This window comes from Macrotis lagotis, chromosome 8 (genome assembly GCF_037893015.1).
Source record: "Macrotis lagotis isolate mMagLag1 chromosome 8, bilby.v1.9.chrom.fasta, whole genome shotgun sequence".
Taxonomy (NCBI): Eukaryota; Metazoa; Chordata; class Mammalia; order Peramelemorphia; family Peramelidae; genus Macrotis; species Macrotis lagotis.
Window position 1 is genome coordinate 58,592,715 of NC_133665.1, and position 23,617 is coordinate 58,616,331.

Sequence of the window (23,617 nt, forward strand, 5' to 3'; positions counted from 1 at the left end):
GCAAATCTGCAAAAATGGGAGAATCAAGTTCACATATGGAGTATCTGAATCTTTCTGGAGAAGTGACAGTGTCGATTTATTCTGGATGTTCATCCAAAATTCTGAAGTACTTTCTGATGTTTATCTCATGGATTCTTTGCTTTTAGCTCTTCAATTTGTACTCGAGTCTGTCTTGGAACACAGGGGAATGTGCCATCTGTCAGTTTGTAACTCCTATTAGTGAATGGTTAAACTCTTAATAGATTCACCAGAAAAGTAATTGTTTAAAAAACACGGAAAGTATTTGTTCTGAAAATCATTCCTTGTTACTGCAATAGCCTATATTTGTATAGCACTTGTCATTTTTCATAGCATTTTTAACATCCTATCTCATTATCCATCTTTATATTAAACATAAGAACGCTTTTTATATGATTGTATTAAAAATACTGGAACTGACCACTTGACAAAAATTCTTGCATTCACTTAAAAAAGAAAATTTGTTTAACAATTGTTAGGTTTCCTTTTTTCTTCAAGAGTGGATTCCAGGGCAGCTAGGTGGCACAGTGGATAGAGCACCAGCCCTGGAGTAAGGAGGACCTGAGTTCAAATCAGGCCTCAGACACTTAATACCTAGCTGTGTGGCCTTGGGCAAGCCACTTAACCCATTGCCTAGCAAAAAACTTTAAAAAAAAAAAGTAGATTCTGAGCTTGGTTGTATTCATGATCATTTGAGAAGAGAAAATAATCATTTTTATAAGGGTTCTTCTTTGACTGCCTACTAAGTAATAAGAATTATTTTGCTTTGTAAACTTCCTTAATGTGGTGCTGATAATATATGGTCAGAGAAAAATAAAGGAGTAGGCATTTAAATACCTTATATGAATATCAACATTTATTTATTTCCTTTAGTTTATAAGTGAATGATTTTGTTCCTTTCCCCTTAACCCCTCCCATTTTAACTGATGTATGTGTGCTAAATATTATTTCTTGTATGTCACTGACTTCCTTTGTGGAAAACTTGCTCTACCAATGCAGATCTGTAACTGCTTTGTAAATTTTAGCCAGAGAATTTTAGGAAGCTCTGAGGAATTAGATAAGTAGTTAAGGTAATTTTAAGCATTAAGAGCTTGGTCCTTTTGCTAAGTGACTTGTCTATGGTCATATGATCCTATGTGCCTATGGAATAACTTGAATTCATATTTTCCTAACTTTGAAGCTTCTGTCCCTCTCCCTTTGTATCATATTCCTATACCATAATTTTTTTTAAAGGGGAAAAAACTGCCCTTTTCCTTACTCTTTCTCTTTTCATTAAGTACAAAGACTTTTCCATTACTGTATTTGTATCACCCAGCACCTAGTAATTTAGCCAACAAGTATTTATTAAGTATTTATCATGGATATAAAGAAAGGCAAAATCATGGTCCTTGCTCTTAAGGAATTTACTTTCTAATTTGGGAGACCAAGTTGAAATGACTTCTGTCTACCAAGCATGTACAATCCAAATTAATGAAGGTAATTTCAGAGAGAAGAGATTAGTAACAAGAAGGAACAGAAAAAGCCACTTGTAGAAGGTGGGATTTGAGCTTAATTGAAGGAAGCCATGGATATGAGAAGGAAGAACATGCCAGGGTTGAAGGACAGTTAGTGAGTCCTGAGACATGGAGTACAGAGATGGGATGTCAGGTGCTAGAAACAGTTTGTAGACCAGCGTTGTTGGATCAGAAAAGGTTTGGAAAGAAGTTAGGTAGGAAGAAAGGTAGAAAGGGGAGCAGATTATGAAGAGCTTTCACTGTCAATGGAGGATTTTATGTTTGATACTGAAGATAATAGGAAGTCACTAGAGTTTGCTAAGTAGTAGGGGAAAGAGATTATGGTCAGATTAAGGCAATGGGGTTAGGTGCATTGCCCAAGGTCACACAGCTAGGCAATCATTAAGTGTGTTTGGCAAGTTTGGCAGTTTTGAGTTAAGGACAGAATATATTTTCTTGATACCTTAGTTTTTGGCAGTATACTATGCTAGGGAGGAACACAGAATGATAGAAAAGATCTTTGAGGTTACCCAGTCCAAACCCTTATTTAAAAGATGTGGAAATTGAGCCCTGAGGAAAGTGACTTGTTCAAAGTTACCACAAGTAGTATCAGTGTTTGGGTTGAATCCAGGACCTTTCTTGAATCACAGTTTTGACTACACAGGTAAGCAAAAAAAGTCTATCAATAAGTAGTTCATGTGTGTCTTGATCATTAAAATCTGCAAAAGTCTTTATAAATCTATAATGCTGATAGGGCAAAAAAATAATGATGTTAATAACTTATTTTTCTCTAATGCCTAAAAGTTCACAAAGCCTCAGAAGTTACCCCAAAAGAGAGGGGTAGGCAATTATATCGTTTCCATTTTACAAATTGTATAATGTGGCTCTTAAGGGTTAAACTACTAGTCCATGATTATAGAACTGAGACTGGTGAAGGATTCATATCAGGTCTTCTAACATCTTTAAATTCAGTCCCCTACATCAAGCTGTCTGTACTTTGTATTTACTTATGTTCCTAAGAGAGTGAAATGGGTGTGAATGGGTCAGTTCTAACCCAGCCCCACTAATAGAAACACTTTGCAGCATATGTCCGATGATATACCACCAACATTCGCTTTGAACTTGCCCCAAGTTTGGCAGTTTTGAGTTAAGAACAGAGACGAAGAAACAAAAAGGCATGGAGACCAATTAGAAGGCAATTGCAGTTAGTAACTAGGCAAGAAGTGGTGATATTCTGAACTAAAATAGTAGCTGTGTTACTGTGGAGTTATGGATGACACTGAGATTGTGAGCCTAGGTGATTGGGAATATGGTGGTGCCCTTAAAAATTATAGGAAATTAGGAAGAAGGAAATTTTTTGGAGAGAAAGATACCAATGTATTTTTTACATTCAATTCAGTATGTCTGAAGGGAAGAGTTTAATAGATGCTTTTTTATTCATTTTAAACATCTTTCTAATATCACTGTAAAAATTCTTGGAGTTGAAAGGGTTCAGAATTTGAAAAATTACATCTCTTCACCTCAGATGCTGAAATGGAACGTTTTGCTTTGAAAGTGAAAAATAGAATTTAGAGTATCAGTCTTTGACTAAGGATAAAATGATCCATTTGTGAAATATTAATAGAATTTATATAACTTTTCAAACATATAACTATTTCAAACATTTGGAAAGATGTTTAATACAAATGTTACTTGAAATACAGAAAGATATGGAAATCTATAGTTTTCATTTGCTGATTTCCTTAGATAATAGCATAAACAAAAACAAAATCTACTTAACATTCAGACATTTAAAAGTTTTAATAAACTGAGTCACAGATTTGTTTATTTTAAGAATCAACACACCAAACCACTGTCCTTTAAATCTTTCATTTTATTCTACTTTTCACTGATTAGATTGTCAGTTTTCATTTCTGTATGTATGTATGTGTGTGTGTGTGTGTGTGTGTATGTATATGTATGTGTAAATAAATGTATTTATGCATATATAGTGATTTCATTGGTACTATTTTCAGTCAGTCATTTCATGTCCAATAAGTTTGGTATTTTTCAAAATTGAGTAAAAAATGTCAGCTTCCCTAATGTAACCATCATTCATCATTTAAACTATTAGATTGAAACTAGAACACAGACATAATTCAGAAGTTTGCTTTTCATTATTTAAAATGAGCTAATTGCTAAAGTCCTATGTAATCCAGTTGTCATTGGAATGAAATTACATTGCTAAACAAATCATTAATTTTTTGAATTATATTTCCCTTTCAATAATTATAAAGGATTACTAAGTGAATAAATGTGAAAGAGGCCAGTAACTTGTTGTGTGCTGTAGGGATTAGGGATCTGAGACATACAGAAAAATTGGTTTTTACATAGAGAAGAAACAAAGCTAATAATTTGGAGACTGGTGAAAACCCTGACCAGATTGGTTAACTGTACAGGTTTTTACTATCTTGCCTATGAGTATTGGTCATGAAACAATAACATTGGAATAAAAAATCACGCAAAGAAAATCATTATTATTTATAGCATATTGCTACTTGAATTATTTTACTTTCATTTACATCTTCAACTCATCACTATATGAAGATTATTTTGAAATTGTTAAATAAATTAATACAATAACCACCACAGATGCTCAGCAGATGGTTTTTGTTTGGTTATGGTCTCATTAACTCTATTTAGCCCTCTGATGTTTCTTATGCAGGATACTTAAATTTGCTTGAATTCATGTATACCTATTTGGTTTCCTTCTGCCAGGGGCAGACAATGGAGGGACATCTTCTGGCAACGTGTCAGGAATCACTCCCAATGCACCTTCATCAAACTCTAAGTCAACTACCAGGAGCCTGGCCTCCTCAAGTGGAGAGAAAGAAGAAGGTAAAAAGGTCCGGCGTCAGTGGGAGTCATGGAGCACCGAGGACAAGAACACTTTCTTTGAGGGATTGTATGAGGTGGGCGATGGACTGATGAAAGATACCACAATGTTAACTTCCCTCACATTCATTCTATCTGTTAGTTCTTTTTGTCCTCAATTATTTTTTGTGAATTTTGGCCACAGGCTTGTGCTAATGAACATTTTTTATACCACTAGATAAGGAACAGAAATCCTGAAAGAGTGACTGTTGATTATGTCAGTCACCTACAATATAGAGAACACCAAAGAGTGGTATTTAAATTTTATTGTTATAGTTTTCTTATTTATTAAGATGACTGTTGGGATCTAGGCTTGAGTATTTCTTTGTGTTTCTTTTACAATAGCCTGAAGTTTGGTATGATTTGTTACGAAAGCCTAGGTGTTTGAAGTCTAAGGTAGGGGGTATAGAAGAACTTGGGTATTCCTATTAATATCAGAATAAAAAAAAGATTACTTCTAAATATAGGTTGAACATTCAGAACTAAATAGCAATGCATCCTGGAGTCATGATAGCTCATTAACTGACAACATTCTTTCTCTGAAGTTGGTGACCAATAGTTTGGATATTTTTTCTTTGGATGAAGCCCTTAACTTCATATGTATTGAGATTGAATTGGTAGAGTATAATTACAATATGGAGGAAGAGTAGTCCTGATTAGAATATAACTGTTTGTATTTACCACTCTATAAAGCAGTTGTTTAAGGAACTTGTATATTCTTTTAGTTTTCCCATGTGAGACCTCTGAAATAAAGTGTAATTAGAAATTGTCTTGGCATTAGGACAATCTAAAAAGAAACACAGACTTCCAGGATGAGTATAAATTGTTTCTTCTGGTAAAGGAATTTTCTTGTTAAATTATTTTTAGATATCTTATACTGTCTCTTTAGACTATAATTTTAGGGAGGATTATGAGATGGCTTATTTACCTTATTTAGGCTTTTCTTATAGTGAACTTCATTGTTGATTTGAGTTTAGCAATTGAGAGAAAAACTATCCATTTAGTAATTTGTTATCTCACTGAAATTAACTTAGTTGTCATTAGATAGAAGCCCTTTCCTTTCCCTTGGAGTAACCTTGTAGATGCTTGAGATATTACAGAAAGGTACTCATTAAGGGGACAGTAGAGAGAATGCTCTTTTGGGAGACTAGACTAAAGTCACGTTTGCTTTCTTTTACCCATCTTGACTTTGGGACAGTCACTTAAGAGATTTGGTCCTTACTTCTTCCTCTCTAAAAGGAGGGGATTGGACTAGATGGCCTCCACAATTCCTTTGAGCTCTGAATCTCTGATCCTTGTAGTGTTTGATTATACTCCTATATGTATGTGGTTGGTGTTTTTCTTTTTTCCTTTTCTTTTTTGGTCTCAAACCTTTGGATTCATCAGTATAGAGAACTTTTGGTGTAGAAATTCACTTCACTGATGCAAATAGGCAACTCTTTCTATCTTAGAGACTTCAAGTTTCCTAAGGCACTAAAAGGTGCTTGCCTCTGACTATGTATTTACTTGAGACAGTATTTATTGAGTTTCTACATTTCTTCTTTTTAAGCTTTCTGTTGTAACATAATGTTTTATATATGGTTTTGCTTAACTCTAATCACTTGATGTTAACTGTTACTTTTTTTTAATATATTTGTTTTCCAATTATTGTATACAGTAGTAGTTTCTACTTAACTTTTTTTTGAAAATGTTTTGAATTTTACAACTTTTCCCTCAACTTTCTTTCCTCCTCCCTCCCCCCCGAAGGTGGTCTGGTGATCTTTACATTGTTGTTGGTTTTTTTAGGGTTTTTTTTTTTTTTTTTGCAAGGCAAATGGGGTTAAGTGGCTTGCCCAAGGCCACACAGCTAGGTAATTATTAAGTGTTTGAGACCGTATTTGAACCCAGGTACTCCTGACTCCAAGGCCAGTGCTTTATCCACTATGCCACCTAGCCTCCCCTACATTATTTTATTTTTGCAAGGCAAATGGGGTTAAGTGAGTTGCCCAAGGTCACACAGCTAAGTAATTATTAAGTGTCTGAGACTGTATTTGAACTCAGGTCCTCCTGAATCCAGGGCCACTGCTCAATGTACCACCTAGCCGCCCCTAATCTTTACATTGTTTCCTTGGTATGCATTGATCAAAATTGAATGTATTGAGGGAAAAATCATATCCTTGAGGAAAAAATAAAATATAAGAGACAGCAAAAGTAAGTAGTACATAAGACAATTTTTTTTATTGAACAGTTCTTTATTTAGATACAGATAGTATTCTCCATAACAGATACCCTAAAGTTATCTCTGATTATTGCACTGATGAAATGAGCAAGTCTATTAAAGTTGGTCATCATCCCCATGTTGCTGTTATGGTTTACAATGATCTTCTGTTTCTGCTCATCTTGCTCATCATCAGTTCATGCAAGTCTTTCCAGGCTCCTCTGAATTCCCATCCCCTCCTGGTTTGTAATAGAACAATATTGTTCCTTAATGTACATATACCACAATTTGTTCAGCCATTCCCCAAATGATGGATGGACATTTAGTCGATTTCTAGTTCTTTTGCTGCCACAAACAGAGCTGCTATGAATATTTTTGTACAAGTGATGTTTTTACTTTGGAAATAGACCCAGGAATGGTATTTCAGGATCAAAGGGAATGCACATTTTTATTACTTTTTGGACGTGATTACAAATTGCTGTCCAGGAAAGTTGGATCAGTTCACAGTTCCACCAACAGTGTACCAGTATTTCAGATTTCCCACATCCCTTCCAATATTGATCATTGTCCCTTCTGGTCACATTGGCCAATCTGAAATGTGTGAGGTAGTACATCAGAGGTATGATGCTAACTACTATTGACAAAATATGCCCAAATATTTGTTTTAATTATTGCATCTTACATTGTTAATTTCATCTAATGTGGCAGTAGTTGAAGAGAATGGTGACTAGGATACAAGTTGTGTTCTATCTGGACTGACTAATCTTTATACTTCTGAAATTCTCCTGTAATAATAAAAACCAAGAAAAACTACCTCTAAATAGTTTTGAAATAACATTTATGTCATTATTTATAACTGCTGCAATTTCTTTTCATACTTTGTTTATAACTTCTAGCATCTTCCTCTGCCTTTGTACTTTTTTCAGCATTTTGTCATTTTACTATTTTCCTTTTACCTATTCACTGATTTTCCATTGCTTTCCTGTTTTTGAGTCTTAGTCTTAAGAACTGCTTTCCACAGCTGCTTTCCTCATCCTTCACAGATTGCAGTTTACATATCTAGAATTGTTCTATTAAAATGCCAAATTTAATACCTAATAATATAATTAAAGCAAAGAGTATATTGTATCGTGTTTCTGAAGATGGAATGTTTTTCTTGGAGACATGAAATATTTTAAAACGTCTGTTTTTTTCCTGTTAAGATTATAAATATGCTTTACTTTGAGATTTAGGGTCTTCTGGGATATCTGTGACCTGTTCAAAATAACTGGAATACATGATAATATTAAATATCTTTTTCAAGGTTTTACTCCTTTCTACTCATCATTTTAATACATAATCTTTTGGTCCTTCATCAGAAAAGAAAATAAGTATGTGAACATAATTATAACGAGTAGTTTACATTCTTTTAGTGCCCTCTGTCCCCCTTTTTCCTGCTAGATAAGTAAGAATTAGAAGAGTCTATTTGAGACAGGAAGTAGCATTGTTTTATCTCTTGTATTTTTAACTTGGCCTTTATCTTCCAGCATGGGAAAGACTTTGAAGCAATTCAGAACAATATTGCCCTGAAATATAAGAAGAAAGGCAAACCTGCAAGCATGGTGAAAAACAAAGAACAGGTCCGGCATTTTTACTACCGTACCTGGCACAAGATCACCAAATACATCGATTTTGATAATGGTGAGTTTGTGACTGAGCCACTTCCTGAAGAAGTGGCTGAGCCAGCAATCAAATGAATTCTGATATCTGACAAAGAAAATTTATCCTCCTATTAAATTATTATCTTTTCTATTAAGTAGAAAATTTTATGGTAAATCATTTTTCTGCAACTATTCCTTATCTTGAGAAAAACAGCCCAAAATGATCATGTACATACTTAACGTAAATTGTTGGATTCTAGAATAGAAAAAGACTGTCCCAAAGTTTTGACTTATTCAGGATCACAGAAGTGAGTCAGAACTGGATTGGCATGTTGTCTCCTTAGCTGCAGACAAACAAAGACATAAAGAATCAAAGATCAGGACAGACTGGCAAGAAGTTATGACAACAACACAGAATCTGGAATCATTCTGGGTCAGCAACTTAGTTTTGTGACTTGGAAAAAATTTTGTTGGGCCCATGTATCCTCATCTGAAAAGTGAGGACATTTTGTCATGAGTACATGATTTCAGAATTAAATGGGTCTTTAGGCATAATAAGTACAACTCACTTGAACAGCAAACCTCTTACAACCTAGCAGGAAAAGTATCTCTGGCCTTTCATTTAAATCCTCTTATGTGAGGGAACCTAGTGTCTTCTCAGATAGTCTGGTCCACTTTTGAATAACTCTTGTTAGGAATTTTTTCATTATATTGATCCTACTCTGCCTATTTTTACTCATTGCTCTTTGTAATGCCTTTGGACCATACAAACAAATAAGTCCCTTTTGTCTTTGTAGAAGATTATATTGTAATTAGATATCAGAGAAAGAAAGGAAAAATTGTTCTTGCCCTTAAGGAGCCCATTGAAGTAAAAACTTAAGTAGAAGGGAGTTTACAGGAGAAGATGATCAACAGAAGTTAAGAAGATTTCAAAGGATCTGATAAGGAGAAAGCAGAGCCAACCCAGTGTGGACATCTCCCTCAAGAAGGTTAGCCAAGAAAGAGAGGGGAGCTATTAGGTGATATGTAGCAAGTATGGTTAGAATGTATAAGGAACTTTTTTTTTAGGGTTGAGGGAAAAATGGGCGTATTTGTAGGTGGATAGAAGTAATTAGATATTTAAGATTAGTGAGATAGAGTTGAAGTGTTAGGAGCATTCTGTTGGAGAAGATGGAAAGAGATGGAATCAAGAGTGCATGTAGATTATCTAGCTGTGTGACCCTGGGCAAGTCACTTAACCCCATTGCCTTGCAAAAAACAAAAACAAAAAAACAAAGTGCTTATGGAAGGGCTGAACTTCCTAAGGAAAAGGACCACCTCTTCAAGACAAATGATGGAGGAGATAATGGGGGAGAATGTTTGAGTAATATGAGATAAAGCAAAGGGGAGAAGAGGGAACTCTTGGTTGAATGGCCTTAATATTATCAGTAGATAGAAAGATCTTAGAGGGTACTATGTGAAACTTGAACCAGCCTTTGTGGCAAATGGATAGTGAATTTTTTTAGAAATAAAGCAATTAGCTTCTTGTAATAAGGTCCTAGTTGAGACATAATTTAGCATAGATTTGTGGTGGTTTCATGATTTCTTCCAATTTAATTAATTCCTATAACTTGGATCATGAGGTAACATATATAAAGAGCTTTGCAAAGCTTAAAATGACATATAAATGATAATAATATAATATCAGTCCTTTAAATATTTGATAATGATTTTTTCCATTTGACCTCTTCCCTTAACTTATTTGTATTGATTTTATTTATCCAGATGTTTCTAAATTTCCTGTAATTACCTCTTTTATCTTTTGTCATCTTCTCTATTCTTTGGATAATAATTCACCTCCTAGCCACAGTTTTGAGATAACCATAATATATTTTTGGTTCCCATGGTCATTAATTAGTACTTGGGGGGGGGTTTCAATAAATTTTTAAAAATACTTTTCATAAGCATATATTCATTATTTATATATTTACTAGTTTGTTTAATTTTTATTCAAGAAAATATTTTAAAACAATTATCTGTGGCTGTAACGAGATCTAGAATCTTTCCCATTGAGCCAAATAGCACTATGTGTTTAATGTTTAACGTAATGACCACCAATGAGACACTCTGCTGAACATTTTCTCACCTTACCAGGCTTAAGGCAGGGCATATAGAGGTTTTGTGTATTGCATGTATGTATGTGTATTTGTGTGTGTTTGTGTGTGTGTATTTTTATCATTCTTATGCGCAGTAATTTCAGGATTTTTGTTGTTTTGGATTGCTTTCTGTTTCTTTTTTTTCTCTTCTCTCCCCATTTTTTGATAAATTCAATATAAATATATACCAAAGTCCCACAACAGTTCCATATTATGGTTGGGAATAACCTTGGGTTGTGATCATGACAGTGGATTGTATGTTAACAAGGTTTTAAGTATGAACCCAGAAACAGGCTGCCTGTTTTATGAGGATCAACATCATCAAAGACAGAGGTTTGTCACTAGTGCAATACTTAGTTGATAATGAGTTCTTAATACTCAAAATATGAAAAATTTAAAAATGACCCTCAGTTATATGCATCCCTTCTTTGCACTAATAGTGACAGAATATAATGAAAGGAGGAGAGGGTGCTAGGAATGATAATTTATAATTGATAATTCAGTGACATATAATAATGGAAGCTCTGAATTGTGTCACTCTTGACATTCTTGCTTGTAGTTTCCTATTATATTTCATGAGTGAACAAGTAAAAGAGAGTCCTAAGTTCATGTGGCTAAGACTGTTAACTGCAATTCAGATTCTCAGTATTACTCAAATGAATCCTAATGAGATCAAGGTTTTTTGTATTGTTTTGTTTTAATATGTAATTATGAATAGAGACTTGAAAGAAAAACTTGATGATAACTGAGTTTAATTTTAAATATGCCCTTTGAAGACTCATTTCTGGGAATGGACTTTTTCATCACCTATATTTACTTATTTGCTCATCATTTACTCCCTCTATTTAAAACTTTTGCTAATGTTTCTCCTGTTACCTTTAACCCATAGGACATTTTTGTATTTCATTTTTCAGTGTTTTCTCGAGGTCTGAAAAAATCATCCCAGGAACTGTATGGGTTAATCTGCTATGGAGAATTGAGGAAGAAGATTGGGGGCTGTAAGTATGTTATGTAAATTATTTGACATTCTAAAAGTGTTGAGTTACATTATCTCTTGAATTAAATAATTCCCCAGTAACCTAAGATTTTATGAGGATGGTTCTCTTGTGATTTCACCAAGGTCAGAGCAGGGTCTCATTTATATTATCAGGAATTTGTAGAGTTCAGACCAGAGGTCAATAAACCTACCTTATTCTGCCTTAGACTCTTGGGATCACTAAAAGTTTGCAGGTTTCCAACCTGTCCCTGTGATTCTGGAGTAACAATACTATATATCCCCCAAATGGGAACAGCATAGTCCTGTCCTCTGATGGTATTGCAGAACCCAATAACTATCTAACTATTATCAAATCTGAAACCAAGAATGAGGCTAGAAGAATGGGTAAATAGGGGCAACTAAGATGACTTGGTGAATAGAGCACTGACCCTGGAGCCTGGAGCTGAATTCACATCAGCCTCAGACAGTTAATACTTAGCTTTGTGACCTTGGTCAAGTCAATTAACCCCAATGCCTTGCAAAAAAAGCTGAAAAAAAGAAAAGGAATGGGTAAATAACAGAAGAATTCCATGACTTAGTAGAGATGCTCAAGATAAAAAAAACAAGGAGAATTATTCCAAAACATATGCCATCAACCTTACAGAGAAAAACCTGCCTTGGGCTCAAACTTGACTAGAATTCTTGTAAAGAATAAAGCAATAAAATTTAAACTTCTTAAAAACGTGGAATGAGAGCCTAAGGAGAAAATTAAAAAGGGTAAGAGCCATTGAAGAAAGAATTTGAAAGGGAAACTATATTGTCCAAGAAAAAAAGCTCTGAAATTTTGAGAACACATAGAATCCAGTGGCTTTATGAAGTACCAAATAATAAATATCAAAACAAAGTTAAAAGAAAGGAAAAAAGTGTAGAAGTCTCACAGCAAAAACAACTAACTTGGAAAATGACACAGGGGAAAAATTTTAGTATCATTCGGCTATCAGAATACCATTATCAAAACAAGATCCTAAATGTCATACTTCAAGAAATCTTAAAAGAAGAAAGCTTCCCAGAACTTCCAGGGTATGCCAAAATGGTGACATGAAGGTAGGAAACTCAGAGCTTTTCCTGAAACAACTCTGGATGAAGTCTCTAAACAGACCCTTACACTACAGAACCCACAAAAAAATGGAGTGAATCAAGTTATTATGGCAGAACTTCAGTTAAGGTCTGTCTCACTTGGGTAAAAGACGAATATAGCTCAGCCAGCAGAAGGTTCTTCGCTGCAGTGCAACAGACCAGCAGTAAGATTCTGAACCCCAGCTCAGAAGACAAAATTCAAGCCCCGGGAAAGCTGGTGTAACAGTCAGGACTGGATTAGGCTACCCTAATGCAGGAAATAAACCACTATCTCCTGAAATGCCATAGGTAAGTGGTAAATAAGGGACTAGACCCCCAGTCCCACTGAAAGCTTGGCACTATTTTCCCAGTGTAGGAACAGAGCTCAACTATCAAAATTAGCAAAAATCCCCCCCCCCCCCCAAAAGCACTAACCATAGACAGCTATTATTCTGATAGGGACAATAAAAACATCATCTCAGAAGAGGAAAGCAAAGACAAAATGTCTACTTGTGAAGCCTCAAATGGGTTTATGAATTAATTTCAAATCCCAAAAGACCTCTTGGAAAAGCCCAAAAAGTATTTTAATGTCAAAGAAGAGAGGAAAAAGAAAAAATGAGAACAGAAATGAGAGTCATGCAGGAGAATTAGGAAAATTGACTGAAAATAAAATAACATAAAATTGGTCAAATGGAAAAAAGAAATCAACTCTTAAAAATAAAAGTGGTGAGGGACAGCTGAGTGGCAGCTAAGAAGCACTGGCCCTGGAGTCAGGAGTTACTTGAGTTCAAATCCGGCCTCAGACACTTAATAATTACCTAGCTGTGTGGCCTTGGGCAAGCCACTTAACCCCATTGCCTTGCAAAAAAACCTAAAAAAATAAAATAAAATAAAAGTGGTGAATTGTAAAAGGAATGTTAACTCATCTAAAAAATAAAATTCCTTTTCCAACAGGAAAAGGAAAAGAATTCATCTAAAAGTAAAATTAAACAACCAGAAAAGGAAATAACAAAAGCTATGTAAAAGTAAACAACTCTAAAAATTAGAATTGGACCGTTGAATTCTAATAACTCTATGAGACACCAAGATACCATCAAATAAAACAAAAGGCTGAAAAACTATAGATAATCTAAGGAAAAAACAATTGATTTGGAAAATAGATCCAGGAGGAGATAATTTACAAATTATTGGTCTGCATGAAAGCCACAATCAGAACAAAAGAGGGGGGAAAATATTTGTCAGTAGGATTTAACTGTAAACATCCCTACTTGGGAAGACAATATTTGCAGCTCTTGATAATTTGTATTTCTCTTAGGACAGTTGAAAGGAGCATATTTAGACAGTGTATATGGATATACATTGATTATCATGTGATGATACTTTAATGCATGACAGTTTTATTTCTATTAGAATAGTTGGAGGGAATATACTTGAAAGAGGATATGGATATGAATCAATAAGATGATACTTATGGTTCTTGTATTTCTAATGGGATAGTTGAGGGATGGGTACTTGGACAAAAGGTTTCTGTATGAAGTAATTATCATGTGATGAAGCTTATAAATTATTAGATCTATCTTTGTGAATTGTACTTCTATTGTGACCCATATACTTTGACCGATGGTGTGGCTACAATACAGGTATAAAACATGAAAAACAGATTTTTCCTGAAGTAGATTAAGGTATTAGAGCATAAATAACATCACATGAAGAGGCACAAAGGACCTCTTATGGTAAAGGAAGTGAAGGGAGGATGTGAGCACTGAGAGTAAGTAAATCTTAGTCTCAACAGATTTAACTCAGAATAACATATTCCCAATTTAGGGTTTAGAAATTTATCCTATCCTAAAGGGAAGTAGGGGAGGCAGGGGAAGGGGAGAAGGAGCAGTTACTAAAAGGGAAGGAAAAAGTAAAAGTAAAGATAAAGTTAAAATTAAAATTAAAATAAAAGTTAAAGAGAAGTAAAAGGGGAAAGGGAGAAGAAAAGGGAAGAGGAATGATTGAGAAAGCCAGCAGTTAGAAGCACAATATTGGTGAGGGAGGGATAAGGGGAAGGAGAGAGAGAGAAAAGTACAAAGGGGAAAGATTGGATGGAAGGAAATACACAGTAATTCTGAGAATGTGAATGAAATGAACTCATAAAACACAAGTAGATAGCAAAGTGGATTAAAAACTAAAATCCTCCAATATGTTGTTTACAAGAAGCCCATTTCGGACTGTTCCTTAGAATAATTAGCAGCATCTATCTGAAACCATCAACAAGCATTATATTCAGTGGGAGAGACTAGAGGTATTCCCAGTAAGACCAGGGGTGAAACAAGGATGCCCATTATTACCACTACTATTCAATATCATATTAGAAATGTTAGCTTCAGCAATTAGAGAAGAAAAAGAAATTGAAGGAATTAGAATTGGGAAGGAAGAGACAAAACTCTCACTCTTTGCAGATGACATGATGGTCTACCTAGAGAATCCCAAGAAATCATCCAAAGCACTACAGGAAATGATTAGCAATTTTAGCAAGGTTACAGGATATAAAATAAACCCTCATTAATCTTCAGCTTTCTATGACTAGCAAGATAGAGCAGGAAGAGCTAGAAAGAGAAATCCCATTCAAAGTAACGTCAGACAGTATAAAATATTTGGGAGTCTATTTGCCAAGACAGACAATTATAAAACACTTCTCCTCACACAAATTAAATCAGATTTAAGTAACTGGGCAAATATCAACTGCTCATGGATAGGTAGAGCTAGTATAATGAAAATGACAATTCTACCAAAACTAAACTACCTGTTTAGTGCCCTACCAATAAAAATTCCAAAAAATTACTTTAATGAGTTAGAAAAAAGTGTAAGTAAATTCATATGGAGAAATAAAAAGTCAAGAATTTCCAGGGATTTGATGAAAAAAGTGCAAAAGAAGGGGGCTTATCCCTACTTGATCTAAAATTATATTATATTATATTATATTATAAAAATATAAAGCATCAGTCATCAAAACTGTTTGGTGTTGGGTTTGCTAGGTGGTGCAGTGGATAGAGCCCCAGCCTTGGAGTCAGGAGTACATGAATTCAAATCCGGCCTCAGACACTTAATAATTGCCTAGCTGTGTGGCCTTGGGCAAGCCACTTAACCCCATTGCCTTTCAAAAAAACCTGTTTGGTATTGGCTAAGAAATAGAGTGGTAGACTAGTGGAATAGACTAGGTGCAATAGCAGTAAACAGTTATAGTAATCTACTGTTTGATAAACCCAGAGAGTCCAGCTATTGGGATTAAAAATTCTCTCTGATAAAAACGGCAGGAAAAATTGAAAGTTAGTACGGAAGAAACTTAGATTAGACCAACACCTCACACCCTTTATCAAGATAAGATCCAAATGGATACAGGATTTAGACATAAAAAAACAATACTGTAAGTAAATTAGAAGATCAAGGACTAGTTTACCTGTCCAGATCTATGGAAAGGGCATCAGTTTGTGACTAAGGAAGAGTTGGAGAACACCAAAAATAAACTAGATGATTTTGATTACATTAAATTAACAAAAAAAAATGTAGTGAACTGGGAAACAATCTTTAAATAATGATTCTGACAGAAAGAATAATGATCAAGTTGGAGGGGTTGTGGGAAATCTGGGTCACTATTATACTGTTGGTGGAGCTATGAACTCATCCAACCTTCCTGGAGAGCAATTTGGAACTTTGCCCAAAGGGCAATAACTACCCCCCAAAGGGCAACAAAAATGAGCATACCCTTTGACCCAGCAATACCACTACTGGGTCTATACCCTGAAGAGATGATGAAAAAGAGTAAGAACATCACTTGTGCAAAAATATTCATAGCAGCCCTGTTTGTGGTGGCAAAGAATTGGAAATCAAGTAAATGTCCTTCAATTGAGGAATGGCTTAGCAAACTGTGGTATATGTATGTCATGGAACACTTGTTCTATTAGAAACCAGGAGGAAAGGGATTTCAAGGAAGCCTGGAGGGATTTGCATGAACTGATGCTGAGCAAGATGAGCAGAACCAGAAAAACACTGTACACCCTAACCGTAATATGAGGGTGATGATCAACCTTGATGGACTTGCTCATCAGTGCAACAATAAGGGACAATTTTGGGCTGTCTGTGATGGGAGAATACCATCTGTATCCAGATAAAGAACTGTGGAGTTTGAACAAGTTCAAGGACTATTACCTTTAATTTAGGGGAAAAAAAACATCTTATTGTGTGATCTTTTTATCTCTTATACTTTTTGTTTCTTCCATAAGGATATGATTTCTCTCATCACACTCATTTTGGATCAACGTACAACATGGAAACAAAGTAAAGACTGACAAATTGCTTTCTGTGGGGGTGTTGGGGGAGGGAAGTAAGATTGGGGGAAATTTGTAAAACTCAAAATAAATAAAATCTTTTAAAAAATTAAAAACAAGAAGCCCATTTGAAGCAAGGAGATGCAAACAGGCTAAAGGTAAAAATCTGGAGAATGTTATGCTTCAACTGAAGTAAAAATAGTGGGGCTAGCAGTGTGGTGTAGTGGATAAAACACTGGCCTTGGAGTCAGGAGTACCTGGGTTCAAATCCGGTCTCAGACACTTAATAATTACTTAGCTGTGTGGCCTTGGGCAAGCCACTTAACCCCATTTGCCTTGCAAAAAACCTAAAAAAAAAAAATGGAAAGTAAAGCAACCAACAAACTATCTGTATTGGGAAGTCAACAAAGTATTTGAAAATTTATTGTATTTAGAAAATAAAAAAATTTATTGTATTTAGAAAAGCAAAAGCCTTAACTCAAGGGGCTGACTAAATTGTACTCTTAGGCTACAGTTTGCTCATCCCTATTTTATATAATCTTTATGGACTAATATATATTTTCATAGTTCTTAACCTGTATTCTGGAAAGGAAGGTGCTTTTTCTCCCACTCTTTATACCTAAACTTTCTGCCACAGAAAGGGTATCATGTCTTAAGGCAGATATTGATAAACATAAAAGAATTTTTGATGTCTTAAGAATTGATTTTAAAAGAGCTAAGGATGTTTTTAACCCTTGAGAAGCTGAGATAGAGGAATAATAAGACTATTTGGGGGGAAGTCATGGCTCTAGAGGATGTGATTATAAGCATTTTTTAGCTCAGCATAAGGAAAAAAATTCTTCACTAAAATTGGTTTTTTTTTTAATGGGTGATTAGACTTGTGCATTGATGAGTTCTCATCACTGTAGTCATTTAAGCAAAAGCAAATTATATCATAGAGTGAATTTATGCATTTTGTAGAGTCCTTTCCAACTCTGATTCATTTGAGGGAATTATAAATGTTTGATCTGGAAAAGATACAACTTAAAAGAGGTCATACTATTTTGAAATTAGGGGTGGCTAGGTGGCGCAGTGGATAAAGCACTGGCCCCGGAGTCAGGAGTACCTGGGTTCAAATCCAGTCTCAGACACTTAATAGTTACCTAGCTATGTGGCCTTGGGCAAGCCACTTAACCCCATTTCCCTAGCAAAAATCTAAAAAAAAAACCCCAAAAATAGTTGAAATCTTGTTCTTTATAAAAGATATTGGAGTTGATACATGTTGTAGTAATAAGTAGATTAGAACCAGTGGAGTTATTGTGTCTTATTAGTATCCTAGTCCTTAAAGTATTAAAGCATGGTCTGATTGACCACCCATCAGGATTATTGCAAAATGTATTCCAATAGGGCCTGTATAACTGGATAACTTAAAATTATGTGGTTTCCCAACCTAGCCCCTCTTTTGTACATATAAAACTTATCAAACTATCATTGTAGACCATAAAGATCCAGGTACTAGCTTTTGGAAAAGTAAAAGCTTTTAAGAGCTACAGGAGCCCCAATTTTCCTGAAGAGTCTTTATGGTTTAAATGCTTAATTGAGGAGCTGGAACCTGACAGTGTCTAACCTCAAAAGTAGTTTCAGGAATCTTCCTCTCCAGACTGTAGGACTTTATCTTTATCTGACTTTTTTTGGGGGGGGGGGGTTAAAAAGCCATTTCTGTTTTATAAAAAATTATTTAGTATGTTTAATTTGGTATATTTAGAAACGTTGACTTAGAGATCTGATTTCTGGTATGTAGCAGCACCTAGATACAACTAAACTATGAGTCAGAAAGTATATATGTGAGCTGCTATTAAGTATAATTGGGAAATGTTCTTCTCTCTTTTTCTCTTTCCAGGGCACAAGCAATGTTCCTTTCATCAGTATCCCCACAAGACCTGATCAGGAATCTGTGACTCAAGGTTTCCAGGTAGAGTCCAATCATTGGGTGGGTTTTGAACCAATGGCACTAAACCAGAGTTCATCTCCCATTCCAAAGCCTTCCATGACCTTTGCCTAGCTAATGGTGTTAGTTTTATTGTGTCCTTAATAGTGTTTATTTCATTTGGAATTGTTTTCATTGACTTTTTCTTTGTTTTATTTCCTTCTCTTCTTCAAAAAACAGTTGTAGACTCGACATCTCACCTATTTTAGAACCCCCATTTTTGCCAATGAAGTTCCCTCCTTTCTTGGTGACAATGGTAGAAGGCCTAGGGTTGGTGGACATTGGAATGCGGGTTCCAGAGAACTGTTTATTAGCACAGCTTTCTGAGAACCTAGGTGGTTGGTTGTGACTTCTTTGCTTTTACTGATAGCTTCAGGAAAATCAAGCTTTCTCTCAGAAGCATGGTAATACAGAGGAAAGAGTCTTAGGTCCTGAATTCATATGCTGGCTCTGCTCCTTTACTGCCAGTATGAGTATGGACAATTCTCTTTGCTTATCTAGGCCTCAATTTCTCCATCTGTAAGATTGCTTTTCACCAAAAAACTGTTCACTTCTAGCTCTAGATCCTATGAACCTAAATTCACATTATTGGAGAGGAGCAAATGAGTCTAGGTATAATTTTCTTTTCTTGTTGGTCTTGAAATTAATAAATAATCAGATCATAGGCTGGAGGATTTTTTTTAGCATATGTGAAGCATTTTTAGTTTTATACCTGACAATTTTGAATTCTTCACCCCACACACACTCATATTACATGTTCTTCAATTCTGTATGACCCATTTCTGTGATAATTTATGTAATTTCTTTCCTCAGGGTTCATCTGTTCTGTCCTTGTCTGAACTGTCTAAAGCCCCTATACAGAACGGCCCCTCTACTCCCCTTCCTACATCTGAAGGATCCAGTACCCGTCTTTCTCCACCTAATGTCTCTGCTCTGCTTGACATTTCCCTTCCTGGACCCCCTGAAGATGTGTTATCTCAGGGAGAACCTTCGACTCAGATCAGCGACTCCATCATTGAGATTGCTATCAGTTCTGGCCAGTATAGTAAGTAGCCCTTCTCTTTCTTGGAATCAGGAAAACCCTTGTTCTCCATTAAAAAGGAATATTATCGTTTAATAATAGGTAATTCTCTGACTTGTTACCTGAGTCTTTAGCAGGTTTATTGAAAAGATATTTGTTTTTGAGAAGCCAATAGTTTAAATGAAAAAGAGAAATTATATAGTGCTCGATTCCCTTAGATGGAACCAGTATGGCCAGAAGGTAGTGTGGACAAGGAATTTGTCTTCCAGAAGTAGAAGATAGAATTCTCAATGTTTAGATGTATTCAGGTTGATTCCTCTTTACTTGAGGAAGAAATTAGGGGATGGGGGTGGCTAGGTGGTGTAGTCTATAGAACACTGGCCCTGGAGTCAGGAGTACCTGATTTCAAATCCGGCTTCAGACACTTAATAATTACCTAGCTGTGTGGCCTTGGGCAAGCCACTTAACCCCATTGCCCTGCAAAAAAAAAAAAAACTAAAAAAAAATTAGGGGATGGATTTAGAGTCACTCAGCAGTGCCATGAATGAGTCAGGGAGACTTGACTTAAAATTGCATTGCAAATCGCTCAACCTCTGTTTGCTCCAGTTTGTATAAAACAGATGTACCTCCCAGGATTATGATGACAACCAAATGAGAGCATATTTGTAAAGCCCCCAACACAGAACCCAGCACAAAGTGGTGTCAGTGGGGATGAAATGAATATGCTCCTCGACATAATCAGCTAGAGAGGAATGTTTGCTAAAACACTTGAATGATGACTTCTTCAAAATGAGAATTCTCTGAACCTAGCAACTTCCCTTTGGAAGTGTTTGCAACTGATACTTTTAATACTGTTTGTCTTGATTTGAAAGTTTATGCTATTTTATATGCTGCCTTAGCAGAGGTTAGATCAGATTTTTTTTTCCTTCAAACTGAAATTTTACTCATACGATATTCTTTTATAGGTGAAGGAGTTTCTCTTTCTCCTGCAAAATTGAATGGCAGTGACAGCTCCAAAAGTCTTCCATCCCCATCCAGCAGCCCTCAGCAGAATTGGATTGCTTCTCCTACTCATGATCCCCAGTGGTACCCCAATGATTCCACAGACTCTTCTCTCAGCAGCCTGTTTTGTGAGTTTCTCAAATAGAAGACAGTAAATTCAGATACATGATCCCCTAGAACATTCTTCCCTAGGAATAAGCATCTGAGGCAGAAACCTCTCTTGTCTGACATAAGTCACTTAGATGACTAATGATCATTTTGCATTGATTCTCTAGAAATTTTGAATGGATCAGGATAAATATCTTAGAGAAATTGTTCTGTCCCAGAGGTTCCTGTCCTTTCCAAAGACCTTCCCTTAGAACTGCAGTGATGGGAGTTTGTGACTTTGGTCTTCATTTTGTATTACTTTTTTTCTGAATGATTTATACTTAGTGACTTTTTTTTCTGAAGTGAACCTTCTAGTTTGTTTATAAAAATTATATAACAGAATGAGTAGTTCATTTTACTTACAAGTAGTCTTCAGCATAGCTGGAACCCTGCTATTTGTTAGTCATAGCAGTTCTTGGTGTGTTTTAAATGTCCTGTAAATCAGCAGAGCTTGCTCCCCTATACCCTAAGTCTTTCAAACTAGATGAAAGCTTGCATAATATTCAATATATAGGACTAACAGAACAGAAATGGAATTTCCTGTTCTGCTGCTATACTTTACCTTGAGCATAAAATAGAGCTTAAGTATTTAAATGTTGAACAATTACTGCTGTTGAATTACTTCCTAAAATAATCCTAAATTGGTCTCATGAGACAATTGGATGGCACAGTGGGTACAGCACTGGACTCTTGGGGTCAGGAAGATCAAATATGGACTCAGACCTTCACTGTTTTTGTGACCCTGAGCAACTTTTTCTTATCTTCTATTTGCCTCAGTTTCCTTAATGGAAATATTAATAGCACATGTCACAGGGTAGTTGTGACAGTCAGATAAAAAAGTATTTGCAAAGCAAAGCTGTTAACACAGTATTTGGATATAGTAGGCCCTACATAAATGCTTCTTTGTTGATTCCTCCTTCCCTTCCTTACCCCAGATTGATTAGAATTAGCATTTATGTCATTCTTTGCTTTATAATTCTTGATAGAAATAAAATGTTCTGAATAATGTGTAGGAACTGGTAGTATTTGAGATTAATATGGTATTATTCTTACTCTTTTTTCCACTGATGGTACTGAAACTCTTTTGACCTGTGATGGTGGGAATGATCCTGAAGAGTTGTATGCAGAAGTAATTAATTTCTCAATTCAGGATTCAAGGATACCAACATATTGTTTTGTCAATATGCTCTAATTTTCAGCATTTCTTTTAGAAAAAAATAAGAGTTTAATAATTTTTATTTTCTTCTCTCTGTTAATTAGCAAGTTTCATCTCACCAGAGAAGGGCCGGAAGATGCTGCCAACTCCAGTAGGGACTGCCAGTGGTACTTCCCTACTGGGCCCCAGCTTGCTGGATGGAAACTCTCGAGATTCATTTGTCTCCCGATCACTGGCTGATGTTGCAGAGGTAAACTTTTTTCTTAATGGGCTTTTTTATTCACTAGCTTTGCCTTGCTTTTGAATACTTTTTTCTTTTTCCCCTCCATATTTGAATACTTTTAGAGGTAAATGCATATAATCTTCCACTATTTCAAATTCCTTTAATTAAGCCTCCAAAGCCAGGGACTACCCCCAATACCTCCTCAGTAGAAGGGAGTTATTTTTTAACCCCACCCTCTCCACAGAAGGAATTTTTAAGTGAAGAGTTTTAGCTCTAGCAACCACACTTAAGACTTAGCACTCCCCACCCTCCCCACTACTTGAATCTGTTGCTCCTTCTACACTCTGTAAGCTTTCCTCATTTCTGAACCAGGTGGAGTCAACAGGGAGTAGTTGAAACTTTTGACTAGTACTGACTGGACTATTTGCCACTGGGAAAACAGTGCCTTTGCCCTCTATTATATTCTCTAACCCCTTCAGATCTCCTTTTAGCCTCAAAATGAAGTAGAAAGGCAGAGTAAAAGGTTGCCTGCCCCTTTTCATTTTGGAGGGAATTGCATAGGATGCTCACATAGCAGATCTTATTACACTAGCTTTCCCTCTAAATCTACCTCTTTTCCAAACTCTTCTGTCTGTGGAAAGCTACCATCTTTTCAGTCATATAAGTTCTCAACCTCTGTTTTGGAGAGGGTAGGATGGAAACTAACTTCCTACTCACCATTTGACTAATCATGGAGCTGGGAGCAATCCCTCTTTTGGAGTCTTCATTGAAATGGTGGATGATTTTCATAACTTTATCTCTAAAAAAGTGTCATCTTTGATACCTTACTTTCCCTCATCCAATGTAGTTAATTTATTATCAGCTTTTATAATTTCTACCTCCTCATCACTTGAGTCTTTACTCACATAGTCACTACCCTAGTTCAAACACTCATCAGCTTTTCTTTGGACTATTGTAGTAGCCCTCCAATTTATCTCCATGATTTATGTCTCCTCTGTGGACTATGATGAGCAAAATGATATCCCTAATGTGCAGGTTCTACTATACAACTTTCTATCTACTCTTGAAACTCTTGATATCTTCCTTTATTGGACAAATTTCCAGTTGAATAACATTGAAGGTCCTTACAAATGAAGCAGAATGCAGAGCTCAAAGGCACTTTAATGATCATATGTAGACCCCTTTATTTTCCAAATAAGGCGCAAAAGAGTCTAGGCTTTAAGAAAAGCATTGTTCACTCACTGCCGATGGAATAACTGAGCAATTTTGTGATATGGTGGAAAAAATGCCTGATTTAATAT

At 35.6% G+C, this 23,617-nt stretch overlaps 1 protein-coding gene across 1 annotated transcript in view; it reads left to right on the plus strand.

The window, feature by feature from the left end:
• Window positions 1–23,617, plus strand: part of CRAMP1 (cramped chromatin regulator homolog 1) — a 58,387-nt gene that overhangs the window by 29,172 nt on the left and 5,598 nt on the right. The window contains exons 3-9 of the mRNA XM_074198996.1: window positions 4,269–4,462; window positions 8,148–8,301; window positions 11,311–11,407; window positions 18,614–18,752; window positions 19,581–19,812; window positions 20,754–20,918; window positions 22,198–22,343. Coding sequence (XP_074055097.1) covers window positions 4,269–4,462; window positions 8,148–8,301; window positions 11,311–11,407; window positions 18,614–18,752; window positions 19,581–19,812; window positions 20,754–20,918; window positions 22,198–22,343 — 1,127 coding nt within the window. The remainder of the gene's footprint in view (window positions 1–4,268; window positions 4,463–8,147; window positions 8,302–11,310; window positions 11,408–18,613; window positions 18,753–19,580; window positions 19,813–20,753; window positions 20,919–22,197; window positions 22,344–23,617) is intronic.